This window comes from Chiloscyllium punctatum, chromosome 24 (assembly GCF_047496795.1).
Source record: "Chiloscyllium punctatum isolate Juve2018m chromosome 24, sChiPun1.3, whole genome shotgun sequence".
NCBI lineage: Eukaryota > Metazoa > Chordata > Chondrichthyes > Orectolobiformes > Hemiscylliidae > Chiloscyllium > Chiloscyllium punctatum.
Genome location: NC_092762.1, coordinates 75,536,929 through 75,555,191, shown reverse-complemented (window position 1 = coordinate 75,555,191; position 18,263 = coordinate 75,536,929). Strand labels below are relative to the sequence as shown.

At 43.1% G+C, this 18,263-nt stretch overlaps 1 protein-coding gene across 7 annotated transcripts in view; it reads left to right on the top strand.

Moving 5' to 3' along the window:
• The window catches only part of LOC140494706 (transducin-like enhancer protein 4), a 217,021-nt gene that overhangs the window by 11,634 nt on the left and 187,124 nt on the right, over window positions 1–18,263 (top strand). For 4 of the 7 annotated variants that reach the window (XM_072594214.1, XM_072594213.1, XM_072594212.1 and 1 more), the window contains exon 3: window positions 12,091–12,166. In XM_072594214.1, coding sequence (XP_072450315.1) covers window positions 12,091–12,166 — 76 coding nt within the window. The remainder of the gene's footprint in view (window positions 1–12,090; window positions 12,167–18,263) is intronic. The other 3 variants (XM_072594216.1, XM_072594215.1, XM_072594211.1) reach the window with 1 other exon arrangement.

Sequence of the window (18,263 nt, the reverse complement as noted above, 5' to 3'; positions counted from 1 at the left end):
CAGCAATCCCTTCCCTAGCTTCCCACAAATTTCTGGGAAACACGTGATCGTGCCCTGGGGATTTATCTACCTTTGTGTTTTAAGACCTCCAGCACCTCCTCTTTTCAAGGCATCGCTATTTATTTCTCAGAGTTCCCTAGCTTCCATGTCCTTCTCCACAGTAAATACTGTTGCAAAATATTGGTTTAGTATCTCACCTATCTCCTATGGTTCTACACATAGATGGCCTCATTGATCTTTAAGTGGCCCTATTCTGACCCTAGTTTTTCCCTTAACATATTTGTAGAGTCTCCCAATTCTCTTAACTCTACTTGCCAAAGCTATCTGATGTCCCCTTTTCACCCTCCTAATTTCCCCCTTAAGGATACTCCTATTATCGTTATGCTCTTCTAGGGATTCACTCAATCCCAGATGTCTAAACCTGATATATGCTTCCTCCTTTTTCTTGACCAGAGCACCTACCAGCCTTGCCCTTCACAGTAACAGGGACATACTGTCTCATAATGCTTTTTGTTTAACATCCAACATGCTGAGAGAGAGAGAGAAAAGACTGTGTGTGTGTGTGTGTGTGTGTGTGTGTGTCTTACCTGAGTGTTTGTTTGTTTTACTCTGCAGGGGTTCTGTCTCAATAGTAATGCATTGAGCAGCTCCTGGCTGGTACCCCTAGCCAAGGGCACAGTTGAGTTCAGCTTTCACAGCAAATAGCCTGTCATATGTTTGTTGGCTAGGCCACACTGTTAAACACAACAATACAAGCCTATATTCTGGATTGGTGGTGCTGGAAGAGCACAGCAGTTCAGGCAGCATCCAAGGAGCTTTTGCCCGAAACGTCGATTTCGAAGCTCCTTGGATGCTGCCTGAACTGCTGTGCTCTTCCAGCACCACTAATCCAGAATCTGGTTTCCAGCATCTGCAGTCATTGTTTTTACCTCATTGAACACCAGCCTATACCCTCACCCCCAACTCTGTACTCTATGAGCAGTGAATGGTGCACACTGAGACCGTTGCTCCTGTTTGCACTCCTGGCCAGGCTGCCTGCGGACAGCCTCGTGCGTCCTTTATCGTTAGTCACAGGTTCTTAGTCCTGATTGATAGGTAGCTGGAAAAGCATGGCTTTAGGGGAAGGCAAGACAAAAGCTGACAGGGAGACCCACGCCGTGGTGGGCACTTGGGTAAATTCTCAAAGGGCAGCCAGTGCCGACTGTACCCCAACCAGACTCTGTTGAGGAGAGGAGGAATTGCACAGAAGGCAAACTGGATGTAACATATCAGCACTGGTGTAAGTCACTTCCCAAACTTGGCTCAATCTGATCAGTGTGTATTTGCATTAAGCCTGTTGTGTGCATGTGAGTTAGAAGGGGAACTGAGAATGCAGTGTGCAAGGGGACATTAAAGTTTCATGTTCAGTTGAAACGGAAATAAGCAGTGCCATGCATTCTGTGTTGACAGGTTATTTATGAGCTAATCCAATGATAAGGGGGAAGGCGTGTGTGCGTGTGAGAGAGAGACTGCACCATCTTGTCCAATGGACCCTAATTAAGTTTATTTTCAAAGTATAATAAACTTGCCTTGAGAAAAATAGGATTAAAATTGCACTGATTTGGCAGTGTAATAAAAAGCCAAGTATGAGAGTCAGAGCTAAAGATGCTGAGCATTTGCCCCAGCAGATGTTTTCTGCTTTAATCTCAAGCAGCAGGAAGTGACATATGCCCTGTGTTAACAGCTTTGCTCTTTAGGAAGCATTGCCAGGGAATGCTCAGCAGTCCAGACTACTGAGGGAATGCCAGCGAATGCAATTAAGGAGGGCTAATTAGCTCCCACCTCAGTTTTGGGGGGGTGGGGAAGCTGCATTTTTACGGAGCGGCGGATTTTTCTGTAGAACTATGTTGTTTGATCATGGGCTAAACACCCCAGTCTCAAACCCCGGCTTACTGCAAACATTTCAAAGGTACCTGTTCTCTTTAAAAAGTTGTGGTCTGTATTTCACAGTGGTGTGCACCTGTTTTCCAAATGATTTCATTGTGAAATGAGTTTATCTCTGAGGGTGGTGATATACATATTCTTTGGATCAAATTTCCATCTCCTCTATTGTCCCTGTCTCCTGATTCTCCTCATGTTTTTCCTCTTTCCAAAACATTTGTCTTCCCTGAAAGTGTAACAGGCCAAACATATTTTTTTTTGTGAAAAGGGGCATTGCATGATCATGTCCACCTTCTAACAGTCGCCAGCTAGCAATCAAAAATGGCAAACCCACACTGTCTACTCATTTATCTGAGGCTGCTACATGTCTTGTAAATCCACACGCAATTGAATTTGGGAATCTTTGAATCTATATTGCTCAATTAAGTGCTGCACTTTTCAACTTAGCACTTTGAGGCAATGGATAGATAGTTCTTTGTCATTTTTTCTTCTTAGCATTTTCTAGGACTCCTCCCATTTCCCTCCTCTGTCTTCTCCACTGGCCGTGTTACATCCTCTGTTATGGCCAAAATAGTAGACAAGGACCTTTTTTTATATTTCTGCCAGGCTGCTTGTGAACCAGTTGTTGAGATGTGCACTGTTGACAACATCTTGGCATGACTCCCCCTGTAGTTTATCCTTTTCCCCCTTGTGGGAAACGATCTGACCTTGGTGTCTCTGTATTCATAAATCCACTCAATGGCTCGGAGTATTGGAGAGCTCTGAACTCCTCCAATCAGATCTCAGCTGAAAATGAATGGCTTTGTTTGGGAGTGCTTCCATCCTTTTAAAAACAATTGCCAGGATTTTTAAAAAAGATACATTTGGTAGTATGTGGGAGGATGCAAAGCTTATTAAAAGTTTAAAAAAATGAGTGGTAACTTCTGCATGGTTTGAATCACTTTTATAGCAAAAATGCAATCAATGCTTCTGTTATCATCCCTTTTGTCACTCAAAGTATTAAAAACATTAGAATTTCTAGAGAAGAAGAAATCTAGGTACATTTACAGTGCCAGGGACCTGGGTTCGATTCCAGCCTCTGATGACTGTCTGTGTGGAGTTTGCACATTCTCCTGTGTCTGTGCGGGTTTCCTCCCACAATCCAAAGATGTGCAGGTTTGGTGGATTGGCCATGCTAAATTGCCCATAGTGTTCAGGGATGTGTAGATTATGCGCATTAGTGAGCGGTAAATGTAGAGTAATAGGGTAGGGGAATGTGTCTGGTTGGGATGCTCTTCAGAGGATCGGTGTGGACTTGTTGGGCCTAATGGCCTGTTTCCACACTGTAGGGATTCTACCATTAAATTTGTCTTCTCATTCTTGATAGTCAAATAATGAAACAAGTGTGACATTAATGATAATATAGAGATGGTTTGCCAGAATTAATCTCATCATGATTTTATTATTGAAAAACCTGATGGTGGCAAAGATTCAGTTGTAGGAGATAAGGCAGGGCGGTATCCTGTGGGAAGTGGAGTCTTTCCCAGACAGGACATTTCCTGATAATTTGGGGATAGAATGTCCTCCTCCTCCTCTTCCTCTTGGATGCCTGAGCGAAATGAATTCAGACACTGTGGAGGGAAGGATCACTAGTCCGGTAGCCAACAAAGAAACTTGGCCTGTTTTACCATTATGTAATCAGCGCCTTCGGGCTTTCCCTCCCTTTGTCGCCTCCCAGTGAATCTTACACTTGAGCAGGAAGACAGGAAAGAGTGTCCCACCGTCTCCCAAGAGGCACATGAGTCATTGTGCAAACTCCTGGAGACTGCACCCCTCCTTCACGATTGAAAAGAGTGGGATGGAAGACGGAGTAAATCAGGAAGTACAGGTTAAATCATGCCCACGCTTGAGTTTTGAAAGCCAGTGGTTCACAAAAAAAAAAGGAGAGCAAGGCATCGTCCAATTTTCAGGCTTTGGGAGAAGATCAAGTTTTAGAAAGAACGTGGAAGCAGCAAGCCACCTTTGATCAACCGCCAGTAGTTTCCAAAGTGTTTTATAACAGAGACAAACTTGCACTGTTATAATATAGAAAACATGGCAGCCAATCGAAGTTTAAAAATTGAGTCAATTTGGTGATGCAGGGATTAAAGGAATGCATAGGTAGAATACTTGGAAACGTGATAGAAAAGTTCCAAGGATCAACGATTAGAAAAGGTAGTAAGATGTTGAGTGCATGATTCTAGGATTAATCTAAAAGCCTGGTATGATCTCGGTCTGCCTTCCTGCACCTAACCCAATTACGTTACATCTTTGCCAACTTTCATGAACTAACTGCAAGTGGGGCTACATTATTAGGCATCTGGTTTTGTTTACATGTATTCCTTTAAAGAAAACTTCAGTGAAGTCTAGAATTATTTGGTTAAGTGAGTTCAGCCACAAAGCCTGCTGACAGTAAGTAGTAGATGATTATATAGGTCAGAGCTAGCTTTGTTTGTTTACGTGTAATAAGTTATACAAGTTCCAGATTTAGCCTCAGCATTTTTTTCAAAATTGGGATTGTGGAAATTCTGAATCTCCTGATCCCTTTTTAAAAGGGGATAGTTTAAACTTGTATCTCTCCCCACTGTACTGGTCTGACGCAGAACCTGCCTATTTTGTAATCTTTCTATGACCACAGATGCACCCCATTGTCAAACCTGCCTACCGCTATCTTTTATTTCAATTTGTTCATGGGGTGTGGGTATCTCTGCTGGGCCAGAATTTAATTCTCACCACTAATTGCCCTTGAGAAGATGGTGATGAGCTACCACCTTGAACTGTGGCTGTATATTTGGTGGAGATGGACCCACAATACCATATGGGAGGGAGTTCCAGGATTTTGACCCAGTAACACACCATTTTTCCTGCAGTATCTTTTGGTCTGGATATTGAGTGGTTTGGAGGGGAACCTGTTATGTTTTTTTTTGAATCTGCTGCCCTTGTTCCTCTAGATGGTAGAGGTTGTTCGTTTGGAAGATGCTATTGAGCGTCGGCACTGTAAGAGTGGATGTGGTGCAAGTCAAGTGGGCTGCTTTGTCCTGGATGGTGTTAGGCAAGTGGGAGGTATTCCATCATACTCCTGACTGGTAGCTTGTGGATGGTGGACTGGCTCTGGGGAGTCATGAGATGAGTTACTGACCGTGGATTTCCTAACCTCTGACCTGCTCTTGTTTCAACCATGTTTATATGACTTTGTAACATCATCGGTATCCAAATCTGCCTCTGCTCATCTGCTGCGAATGCTTCCTCTAATCCTTTGTTACCTCCAATTTTGACTATTCTAATGTGCTGCCTGACCTCCCGTTTTCTAACCACAGTATAATTTGAAATAAACAAGGAAAATAGTGGCGAATCTCAGCAGGAGATTTGTGCAGAGAGAGGAACAGAGTTAATGTTTCAAACAAATTCTCAAGAAGTGTCAAATTGGATTATACAGATGAGTCATATTAGACTCAAAACATTAACTCTGTTTCTCTCTCCAGCGATACTCCTAGTCCTGCTGAATCTCTTCAGCATCTTCTCTGTTTGTTTCAGATCTTCAGCATCCACAAGATTTTATTTTATTCCACTTTAACTTGAGGTCATCAAAACTCTGCTTCCTATATTCTAATTCATACCAAATCCTCTTCACCCATCATTGCTGCTCTTGCTAATATACTTCGGCTCTCCATCTGGCAGTTCCTCAAATTTGGAAAGGCCTATCCTTGTTTTCACATCACCTCTCCCTGTCTCTATAACAGTCCCGAACCGTAGAGCAAACTGCCCTCTCTGCTCCGAGATCTCTGTGATCTTCCAAGTCTAGTCTCCTAAACATTCCCAATTTTACTGCTCCACCATCAGCAGAATGAACGTCCTCTCTAATTTTAAATTAAATGTTGATCTTGCTTTTGTGCACATCCTGTGTAGTTGTAACCTTGTATGCCTTGCTCTGTCTAAGCACCCTATGATGTGTATGTCCTTGTTTGTTATGGTCTATCTGTATTGCTCACCAAAATAAAACTTTTCACTGTACTTGGGTACATGTGACAATAGCATATCAAATCAAAAGCTGTACCTTCAGCTGCCTGGGGCTTAAAATTGAATTGCTGTTTTAAACCTCTCCACCGCACCCTCCATTTCAATGATGCTCCTTGAACACCTCCTTAGTCTGCCTTAAAATCTCCTCATGTAACATATAATCAAAATTCATTTGACAATGCTCCTGTGAACTTGCCTTGGAATGCATTCACTTTGTTTATACAGCACCTTTAACACAAAATGTTTTTGGCAGCCACCTCCACAAAATTGTAACGTTAACATTTTGAGCTGGACTTTATTAAGGCGTATGACATGACAGACTGGTCATAGTGGCTCAGTGGTTAGCACTGTTGCCTCACAGTGCCAAGGACCCAGGGTCGATTCCAACCTCAGGTGACTGTGTCTCTATCCATGCGGGTTTCTTCCCGGTGCTCTGGTTTCCTCCCATAATCCAGAGATGTGCAGGTCAGGTGAATTGGCCATGCTAACTTGCTCATAGTGTTCAGGGATGTATAGGTTAGGTGCATTAGTCAAGGGTAAATATAGGATTATAGGGTAGGGGAATGGGTCTAGGTGGACTACTCTTTGGAGGGTCGGTGTGGACTTGTTGGGCCAAAGGGCCTGTTTCCACACTGTAGGGTTTCTAAGATTTCTAAGTAAAATAAAAACCACTAGGATACAAGGAATATAGTGAGTTGTACTAAAATTGGCTTAGTGAAGAACAACAAAGGGTAATGGTCAATGGATGTTGTAGCAAATGGAAAGTGGTTTTTAATGGTGCTCTGCAGGGCTCAATATTGGGTCCCTTACTGCTCATGATTCTATATAATGTGGGAGGTGAGATTGAGAGATTTGCAGACGACACAAAAATTGATCCAGGTAGTTTACAATGAGGAGAATGGCTATCAACTGCGAGATGATGTCGGTGGTTTGGTTGAGTGAGTAGAAAAGTGGCAAATGGAATCTGATCCAGAAAAGTGTAAGATGAAGTATTTGGAGAGGATACAAACTGAGTAAGGAAATGTACAATAAATTGTCGGTACTGAGAGTGGTAGAGGAAGTGAAAGACTTTGGAGTTCATGTTGTCAGATTCCTGAAGATGGCAAGGCAGGTAGATCAGGTATTGTTATAGTGGATATTTTCAATTATTGGGTGAAGTATTGAATACAAAAGCAGAGATGTAATGCTGGAACTATTTAAGGCACTGGTTAGGCCACAGCTGGAAGTTTGTGTACAGTTGCTCTCACCATATGACAGAAGGGACAAAATTGCTGTTGAGCGAGAGTACACAGGAGATTTATAAGATTGACAGGGTTTGAAGGTTGCAAGACTGTGATTGTTTTCTGTAGAAGCGAGGAGGCTGACAGGCAACTTAATTGAGATGTACAAAAAGATGCAGGCTTTGGATAAAGTGGACAAGGAAGACCTATTTCCCTAGCAGAGAGATCCATTACCAGGGTTCCCAAATTTAACTGATTGATGGAGAGTTCGAGGGAGAATGAGGAAAACCTTTTGTGCCCAGATGGTGGTGGGTGTCTGGAATTGACTGTCCAATCTGGAAATCCTAACACATTTGAAAGGGGACAGTTTAAAAATCATACAACACTAGGTTATAGCTGAAAATGTGTTGCTGGAAAAGCGCAGCAGGTCAGGCAGCATCCAAGGAGCAGGAGAATCGACGTTTCGGGCATGAGCCCTTCTTCAGGAATGAGGAAAGTGTGTCCAGCAGGCTAAGATAAAAGGTAGGGAGGAGGGACTTGAGGGAGGGGCGTTGGAAATACGATAGAGTGGGAGGGGGAGTTGGGACACCTGGACCAACCAACACAACCACCCCGTGGCTCAACACTTCAACTCCCCCCTCCCACTCCACCAAGGACATGCAGGTCCTTGGACTCCTCCATCACCAGACCATAGCAACACGACGGTTGGAGGAAGAGCGCCTCATCTTCCGCCTAGGAACCCTCCAACCACAAGGGATGAACTCCGATTTCTCCAGTTTCCTCATTTTCCCCTCCCCCCACCATGTCTCAGTCAAATCCCTCGAACTCAGCACCGCCTTCCTAACCTGCAATCTTCTTCCTGACCTCTCCGCCCCCCCACCCCCACTCTGGCCTATCACCCTCACCTTGACCTCCTTCCACCTATCGCATTCCCAATGCCCCTCCCCCAAGTCCCTCCTCCCCTACCTTTTATCTTAGCCTGCTGGGCACACTTTCCTCATCCCTGAAGAAGGGCTCATGCCCGAAACGTCGATTCTCCTGCTCCTTGGATGCTGCCTGACCTGCTGTGCTTTTCCAGCAACACATTTTCAGCTCTGATCTCCAGCATCTGCAGTCCTCACTTTCTCCTGTAACACTAGGTTATAGTCCAACAGGTTTATTTGAAAGTACAAGCTGCACCTTTGTCCGGTGGCTTCCAAGTAAACCTGTTGGACTATAACCTGGTGGTGTGTGATTTTTAACTTTGTCCACCCCAGCACCTCCACATTTTGAAGGGAACCTGGACCTGCACCTGAAGTGTTGGCTCCAGCAAGGATAGGCCCAAGGTGCTGAAAAAAGGGGTTATAACAAGCACTAGCTTTATTGACACAGTGGGCTGGATGACCTCTCTTGTGTTGCGTGCCATAACTTTTTTGTGGTTCTGTATCTAGTAACGAAACTTATCATGTGTTTACCCAAATACCAATAATGACTAGTTTTTAAAAATAATATGTTTGACACTTTTGACATTGCTCTGACATTGTAAGCAGCTATGCAATTGTGCGTTCTTTCCTCTGTGTAAGCTCACGGGTAGTAACAAGCCATCTGGTTTCAAATCTCTGGTCATCCATCCTACACCTTGTGAGGTGTGCTTGAAAGATCTAAAGCAAACACTAAAATATGGCCACAGTTAAATGGGTTGATGATCCAGGCTAATGTGATAATCACGATGGTACGTGGGCAGATATGGGTTATGGTCTGTTCCGCTTTAGTCAGTATTCAGTCTTACCTGAATCATATGGGAAGGTGCTGAATGGACACTGGGCATCTCCAAGCAAAAAGAAAAGAGTATCTGAAGTCACTGTAATGCCGGCTCATAGTTGGCAATATGTGGCCACTCCTCCCTGCTTTCCCAACATCATCCTCACAGTTGGTCTGAATATACATGATTTGGAGGTGCTGGTGTTGGTCTGGGGTGTACAAAGTTCTTAAAAAAAAAAAAATCACACAACATCAGGTAATAGTCCAACAGGTTTATTTGGAAGCACTAGCTTTCGGAGCACAACCACCTGATGAAGGAGCAGCGCTCCGAAAGCTAGTGCTTGCAAATAAACCTGTTGGACTATAACCTGGTGTTGTGTGATTTTTTTTTAAACTCTGAATATACAAGAATTTTAGCCTGCAAGCTATAAATTCCTGATGGTCATGATCCTTTAAAAATGCGCATGGCCAATTGCTGTTTGGCAGCCCAAGGGTATTGGTTAGAGAAAGGTCTTATGAGTTGAACTGTTCAGATAAATGATCTGAGACATTGTTGACTTCGCAGCTGTTTAGTGATGCAGAAATTGATAATAAGCTGTGACATTTACCTGGCTCAAAGCCATGGGATTCAGGTCTTTTGGAATGCTGGAGAAGGAACCAACTGGATGGTGAGACCTGAGCTGAAAATGTGTTGCTGGAAAAGCGCAGCAGGTCAGGCAGCATCCAAGGAGCAGGAGCATCGACATTTCGGGCATAAGCCCTTCTGCCACACAAAGGTTACTGCTTCCTTTTGTGCAGTTCTGGGTAGATTTGGATGGGTCTCTAGGGGAAACGAAACCCCTGCAGAAATCCATCTGTCAGCGTCTGAAAAAATTAAAAAGTGAGTTGATGTTTTTGGGCAAAATCCTGGAGATCCAGTCCAGTCTAGTGTGGAAGTTGACATTCTTCCCCCACACTAGAACAAAATCTTCATTGCTCAGCTTTTTAAAAATGTCCCAAGGTGCTTTGCAAGATCTTTATGAAAGATAATATGACAGCAACCCACATAAGGAGATTCAGGTCAAAGAGGTAAGATCTAAGAAGTGTCATCAAAGTGGAAAAATGCCAATTACCCTGCTTTATAATTCCTCAAATTTGTCTTGATTGTCAGAAATTTGTCACACTTCTTCTCAAGTGCAGTTGGAAGGACAATAAATATTGGCTTTGTCGGTAATGCCCAGATCCCATAAATAAATTTTAAAGTCTGGTTCAAAGTATAAGGACCAAAATTTGAGATTTCATGAGACTAGTTGTGAGTATTGGACGCAGAATCAGTCCCACACCCGAGATTCCTCAAAAGCAGCAGAACCTTGCAACCTCTGACCCCTAACGTATACTGAATGACTAATTGTCTATCCCTTCCTTCTATCTGACTGTTAGTTCAGCTTATATATATAGTGAGGCAACTACCATACAATCTTCCTCTACAATGTTCTCTACCTAACCAGGTACCTTTTTGCTATCAAGTTGTGAATCACAACGCCCTCCGATTCCACGCTAAAAAGTCTGTCGGTCTATTCATTTGCTATGCCATCAATCTGCCCTCTTGCTGCAAGCTCTAATACACTGACGCTGACCTATCTTTCCTAATCAACCCCTCTGGAGCAGATAGGACTTTTACCCAGGCCTCCCAGCACAAGGGTGGGCACTACCACTGCACTACAAGAGGTCCTAAACGCTGAGGCTGAATCTTGCTTTACAAAACTTCAGCATTGGCTTCCTTTTGCCTTCATCCCTGTGTTTTCAGCTGTGCATGTTTTAATACCATTCTTGTCTTCAAATCACTGTCTCCTCCCAAACTTTCTCTGAAAGCCCCTTTTAGTTTTATATTCACTTTTTGTATCCTTTGCTTGTCTTGCTCTAACTATGCATCCAGCTTTACCACATTTAATACCCAAAGTTTCAACTCCTTCCCTAAACTTGGCAGTGTTGCTCCATTTTGAAAACCTTCTGGAACTGCACTTTTTTGATCAAGCAGCACCTTGCCAGTCTAATCAATGGTGTGATAACCATTTCCCTAACTATCTCCAATGTGAAGAATCTTGACACTTGTTTTTTGAGCTGTGTAATATAATTTATCGTGTCTGTTATGTGTTGCAATGTACTTTAGACAGACCATGACCATTTTATTGCTTGCTTCCTGAGTTGTGCTATCTTGATCCCACTGTTGCTGTCTCATCATGAGGAACAATATTTTTAAAAAGACATTGTTTTCAGTGAGTTATGAGGTTACAATTTACTTTGGGTTCCTCACATATGCATATGCTGCTGAAGTTGTGAGACCTTCAGTAATTCAGTCAATCATACCCAATTTCATCTACTGAGAGACACACTGTGCAAATCAAATACGTTATCTCTTTCTGCCTTTTCAAAATGAAGTATATAATGTATGATGTATAATGCCTGTTGTGACCTCAGGACATTTTAGAGTGTGTTGCAGGTGATGCAGTACTTCTGAAGTGTATTCATTCTGATGTAGGAAATACAGCAGCTAATTTGCACACATCTAGGTCCCACCACGTATTAGGCAGATCATTGGTTTAGGTGATGTTGATTTGAGGGATAATTGCCTGGGACTTGGGAAACGTTGGATTTCTTTTTCAAAATCCTGCCAAGAGATCCACCTTCACCTTCAACAACATTCCAAGCGCGAGTCGAACATCTCGTCCAGTAACTCCCATTCTCCACAGCACAGCACTTCCTCCTTTCCACATGGAAGAGTTTAGACTTTGTGCTTAGGTCGGGCTTGAACATACAACATTCTGGCTCAGAGGCAAGAGAGTCTCCCCAGTCATCCTTGGCTAAGTGCAAACCTACTTAGGGTTATATTTGGACACCATGATGGCTGCTGTAACCATTTAATCCTTCAAGCAGCAAGTAACAAATTTCTGGTCACATTAACGTTTTGCAGTTTATTGCTGGCCTGTTGAGATTCAAAATCGTTATGTTCAGATTTCTGTGAGCAGTGCCACGGGGGTGGGGAGGGGGGGGGGAATCCACAAGCAGAAACTAGCATTTCTGCTGCTACAGTGTTTGGCGTTGAACAATTGGGTTCTGGGAAGACTGTCGTTTTTCTCCTTGTGATTGTCTCATCCTTTCGCGTCAAGGTATTAAGCTGTTCTCTCCTCTATTACAGTCTGAAGCTGGAATGTGAGAAACTGGCCAGCGAAAAGACAGAAATGCAACGGCACTACGTCATGGTATGTACTCAAGTATGTATGCCAATAATATCCATTATGGTTTTTCATATACGTTATGAAAATGTCTGTTTAATGTAACTGCTGCCTGTGTTGAGGTTCTTGTGAGGGAATCCCACTGCTGTCTGTGGCCCTGCTCATAGTTACAGCCCCCACGAGAGCACATTCAGTGAGGGTCATCCAGGGTTTATGTGAGTGACTGCCCTGAACCATTTCTTTCACTGGGAGGTGTTAAATTACCCTGCCTCAAACAGGCCCTGGCTTTTAACACTGTGTATAGCTGCGATTTGGAGGAATTTCCCCATGAAAATTTTTATATATTTGTCTGAGGTGAATTGAGACACACATTTCCTTCAAATGGATTGTTAAGTATAGTTTTAATTTTGTCGTTATGTGAGTGAATTAAACAGTTTTATCGACGAACGTGCTGAACCACTGGTGCGTTTTATCCCCTTGATTAGCTGAGATTTTTAAAAATCACAAACTGCTGATTCCCACTCCTGATTTGTTCTGAATCAATTCATCTCAGTCAAGGCAGTGAGGAGATGGACCTCGCTGCTATGTGGGAATAGCATTTAAAGGGAAGCTGGATCATTGTGTTAAGGCACAAAGGAATGGGAGGATGTGTGGGTGGAGGGAAGTTAAAGGGTTAAGTCAGCCAAAACTGTCAATAGCTGCTGCACATATGAGTAAGAAGTTATGACACAGTGATTTGGATTACATGGGACTGAGACCTGATGGAAGAAGGTTCTGCCCTCTAATGCTTCTGTGAACACTTTTATAGACAATAAAATATTAATAGTTTGTGCTTGTGCTTCATCCTCATGCCTCCATTTCCTAGAAGCTGCTAGCAATATCCTACCAGCTTGTGTGAAGCATAAACACTGGCGCGGATCATTTGGGCTGAGTGGTCTGTTAATGGAGTGAATGTAATGCAAGGTAGCGGTTGAGCACTGCAGCTGGTTGCAGTCTTCCACCTCCTGGGTGGACATGGCTCTCTTGTGTTCCAGTGTACATGCGTGTGTGCACATTTGCTGACCAAAGACCAGATTGAGCTCAGCTGTAAAGTAATCTATCCAGCCAACACTCCGCTGCCAAGTATCGCACATTGGGTGAGGTACTGGAGGAGGCCTGGCACTGTTGAACTCGACTCCAAGCAAGGGGTGAGTGGCGGGAGGAGAGGAACAGAGAATTTTGGCAAGAAAGCAAAGGTTCATATGTTTGAGTCGAGGCAAATCTATTCCTTGGTCACGTTTGCAGGCCTAATATAAACAAAGCATTAAATTCAAGCTGTCTAATCTTTTCCTGTTTGGGATCCAAACTATGTCACTGAGTTCCAGATGAGCCAGTACATTAGGAAAATTAACCAAAAAAACCCTTTATTCATTGAAGAATCCTTTTTCTATTTGGAGCAACATGCTAAGCAGAGTGCTGGTCATAGAGTCATAGCGATGTACAGCACGGAAACTGACCCTTCAGTCCAACTTGTCCATGCTGAACAGATATATCCTAACCTAATCTATTCCCATTTGCCAGCACTTGGCCCATATCCCTCTAAACCCTTCCTATTCATATCCAGCCCAATGCCTTTTAAATGTTGCAATTGTACCAACCTCCACCACTTCCTCTGACATGCACTACCCTCTGTGTGAAAAAGTTGCCCCTTAGGTCCCTTTTTAAATTATCCCCCTCTCACCCTAAACCTATGCCCTCTAGTTCTGGACTCACCCACTGCAGGGAAAATACCTTGTCTATTTACCTAATCCATGCCCCTCAAGATATTATAAATCTCTATAAGATCACCCCTCAGCCTCTGACTCTCTAGGGAAAACAGCCCCAGCCTGTTCAGCCTCTCCCTGTAGCTCAGATCCTCCAACCCTGGCAACATCCTTGTAAATCTTTTCTGAACCTTTTCAAGTTTCACTGTAGTGGTAAAGCCACTGGACTAGAAATCCTGAAGTCCAGGCCTAATTTCCTGGGGGCATGAGTTTAAATCCCATGACAGCAGCAAGTGGGATTTAAACTCTAAGTAAATCTGGATTTAAAGGCTAGTTGCCTTCATGGTGACTGTGAAGCCACTGTTGCAAAAAGCCAATCTCGTTCACTGGTATCCTTTTAGAGAAAGGAATCTCTTATCCTGACCTTGTCTGGCTTATGTGTGACTCCAAGCCCATAGCAATGTGGTTGACTCTTAATTGCCCTGTGTAGTGGCCCTAGCAACCCACTCAGTACAAGGGCAGTTAGGACTGGGCAATAACTGCTGACTTGTCCAACAATGTCCACATCTCACAAAAGATGAAATGTAAGCATACTGAATAATAATGTGACTTCTGTTGGTTGGTTGTGATGCATGTAGAAATGCATGATGGGTTTTCAAATTAATACCTGGGGCTGGGCTTTGTGGGGATAGTTGGGAAAATAGGAAAGGGGTTCCACTGCAAGGCCCAAGAGTGGTGGAGGATGAGGGTGTTTGGGGGGGGAGGGTGACCACATTTTAATCATCAGTTGGATCCAGGATTGCATCAGTAGCCAGTTAAGTGAAACTGGCCAACCCACAAAAGCTTCTGGATTTTCAGAGGGGTCAAAGGTCATACACGCCATAAGGAGTTGGTAGTTGCTGCTGGAACTGTGCTTGGAGGATGATAGCACCTTGAGAAACAGGTAATCGTATTGAGTCAGGCATGCAGTAAGGGGCAGATGGACTACTGCAACCAGTTGTTGTTGTTGTAAGGGGGCAGCCATTGCCAGAAGATCCAGTGAGCCAAAGAGTAGCTGTCAGGGAGGACCCAGCCACCAAAAGGTATTAGGAAGCTGCCAGTATTTCCTTGGCACCTCCATATGGTTAAACACCAACTGATGTGGGAAACGGCCCTCAGACAGAAAACTGAAATTTCTGGAGAAACTCAGCAGGTCTGGCAGTATCAGAGTTAATGCTTTGGGTCCAATAAACCACCTCCAGAACTATACTGAAGAAGGGCCACGGGAGCAGAAATATTAAGTCTGCTTTCTCTCCACAGATGCTGCCAGACTTGCTGAGTTTCCGATTTTTTTTTTGTTGTTGGGATTTCCAGCATCCACAATTCTTGTTTTTTTTTCTTTGTCAAGCTTCAAAGGACTCAGCTGGGTTCTGGGTGGGAGACTGTCCACCATCTTACATGATGGCAGTATTATGAAGATATAAGGGGTACTGTACCGTTAAGAGAGTTGAAAAGCTAGCAAGGACTTAGGGAAGCACAGAGAGCCCGGAATAAGGTAACAATGTCACATTTGGTCAAAACAGCTAAGAATTGTGTTGCCAGGGTACAAAAACAAATTTGAATTTGGCCAATCAGTTTAAGTTATGCCCCCAGTTATTGAAATCCAATCAAATTTGAAAAAATAATGTTTTGAAATCACTAAACCAATGAAATGATCCGATGTTTTGGGGTATAAATATCAGATGTTTCGAACAGTTACCCAGAGCAGCAAAGAGCAGCTAGCACCAGCGTTGAGAGAGACTGTTTGTTTGCAGAAAGGCCTGCTCTCTCAAAGGTACCTTTTATCTATCAAAGATCTGCAAAGCAGAATCCCTAAGAAGAAGAAAATAAGATGGAGGAAAATCTAAAGGACGCTTGGCAAAGCTATCTGGTTTTGAAACGTGGTTATATTTATTGTAAATTGTAATTGGGTTTTTTTTTATCAGACCAGTATTGTAGAGGGGTAGGTAAAAAATAGGTTTAGAGAAAGGAGTTGTAAATAGTTGTTAGTGAATTATTCTGTTAGACTTCTAAAAATCAAGTTGGTAATTTGTATTTTAGTGACGTCTGGGATAATTCTTTGCCTCTTGAATTTTACCAGGTTACAGCATGGGGTGAATCATTTGTGTTGCTGGTTTAAATTAGCAGAGGGGTTTACCCTGTGTCGTAACAGCAGGAAGATGATGAGCAGAACACACCCTTTTTTCCTGCGCGTATCTTTCCATCTTCTAGCCCATCCCTAAAGAGTTGGTGAAATCCAGGCCAACTGTTCGAATGGGCAGCAGAGGCTTGGGAGATTGGGTCTGACCAGGACCTGTAGCATATGTCCTCTTAGCATATGCCAGGGAAGTCTTCCAAATCAGGCCTCCTTACATTGGGGTCACTTACTTGGGAAGGTAGCATTGTAAGAAAGCAGCTCTGCAGTAAGATTAACTGTTGCCAGGAGACGTTCCGGCGAGATGAATTTAGATTGTCTCCGTTCAATTCCTCACAGGTACAGAGAACAAAGTGGTGTTTGTTGGCAGTAAAACCACAGGAACTGTGTGAAACAATGAAGGAAGGTCACATTATGGTAGATTTGGGCATGCATGAGTCACCAAGGAGATGATCAGTTTTTGGTTGTGTCCCTGATGGGAACTAGGGGCAAGTGAATTAGGGCCAGGGGTATGTGGGGAATTTGTGCTGGTTTTTAAATCCAGGCAAGTGCCCTCCCAGATGTCAAATTCCAGCAATGAGCCCATCTCAAACGAGGGTCAGTTATCCATTCCAGGATTAGGAGCTTCATTGCATGTGACGTTGCAGTGTCATCTCTAACGTGGCTTGGGAAGGTAGCAAGTCAGTGCAGCAAGAAAAACTCTTCTGAGTTTAGGTCTCTGTCAGTGTTGCTGAAGATTAGCAGGTGGTTTTATTCTGCATTTAACTCTGCAATACCCAATCTGAAAATGCCTGGGTTTCACACTTGATGGTGCAAGATGTAATCTTATCTGTTTTTCTCCATGTTGGGACAGTGTAATACAAGCTCTTACCACTTGCCCACCTTCTCAGCACTGATTATGATCAGGTACAGGGACACTAACTGATGTTTCCCTCTGATCCACATAAGTCAAAATGATGAAACAACTTGTCATAATTTCAGCATTGTTGTTATCGATATCCATCCCCAACTCTATAGACCAGGAAGATACCCTTCACAAAGAGGAAAAGGACTGATATTGGGATTCCTAGTCCCCACTGTACTGACTTTGTGACCTTTTTCCTGATGCACTAGGATATCCTCCTCTGCATAAGAGTGCAGAAGTAAACTTGGTTGACCCTGCTGCATTGTCAGAGTGACTGTGCTTTGGATGAGTCAGTAAACCCTCTTCCTGTCTGTTAAGGTGGTTTAGATATTTAAAGATTCCATGGTATGACTTTGAAGAAATACAAGGAGTTCTTATAATGTTGCAGCAGAGGACTGCCCAGCTAGGCTATCAAACCTGTGCCCTTGCTGATCTCTCCCTGTGGGACCTGTTCATTCCATTATGCATTTAAAATTTACTCTTTCCAAGTAATGAACTCACATTGTTTTAGCCAAAAATTATTTTCAATGAACTACCACAAAACTCAACCATCCTCTGTATATGGAAATTCTTGAACTCTTGTTTAATTCTCTCATGATTGCATTAAGAATGTACACTTTTGTCAGCATTATGCTGAACAAGGGTATTTATCTTTTAAAACCAGTTTATAATTTTGACCTCCTTCTTAATCAACTTAGTGAGAAAATCTCCGGCTGCTCAAGTCTTCCTTTTATTATCTAAAATTTCTCATTCCTCAAATCCAGCGAAGTGAATGTGACATTTCCTTGTAATTTTAATTTCCTTTCTACCTGGGGTTTCCAAAATGGTATAGCACACTCCAGCTGTGGCTGAATGAAGGACCTGTGCAAGTCTGGGTGTCTTCACTGTTCAGGGAATCTAAATTTAAATTAAAAACCATGGATCCAACTTCCTTTTTACGAAATCCACGACCTGTAATTTTTTAATAACCCGTGTAACTAACAATGGTAAAGACTGCATTATTGTGTAGGCATTAGGAATGGATAATGCTGGTAAATCTAAAATGTTGCTTAATGGGAGGAATACTGACCAAGACAGTAACCATGTGATGTTCAGTCATTTTTCACTGAAGTTTTTGGTGAGTTTTGTGAAGGGTTTCTCCCTGTGGGTCCAAACAGGATCTGTCTCTCCATTCTCTGAAACTTGCCTCATTGCCTATATACCACGCCTCTGTGGTACCCTGCTCGTCCTATCTTCCCACTTACGAAAGTGGGGAAGTGCTCCCTACTGCCGGGATCTCCTGGGATTCCTTCATCACAGAGAAGACTGATCTGCATT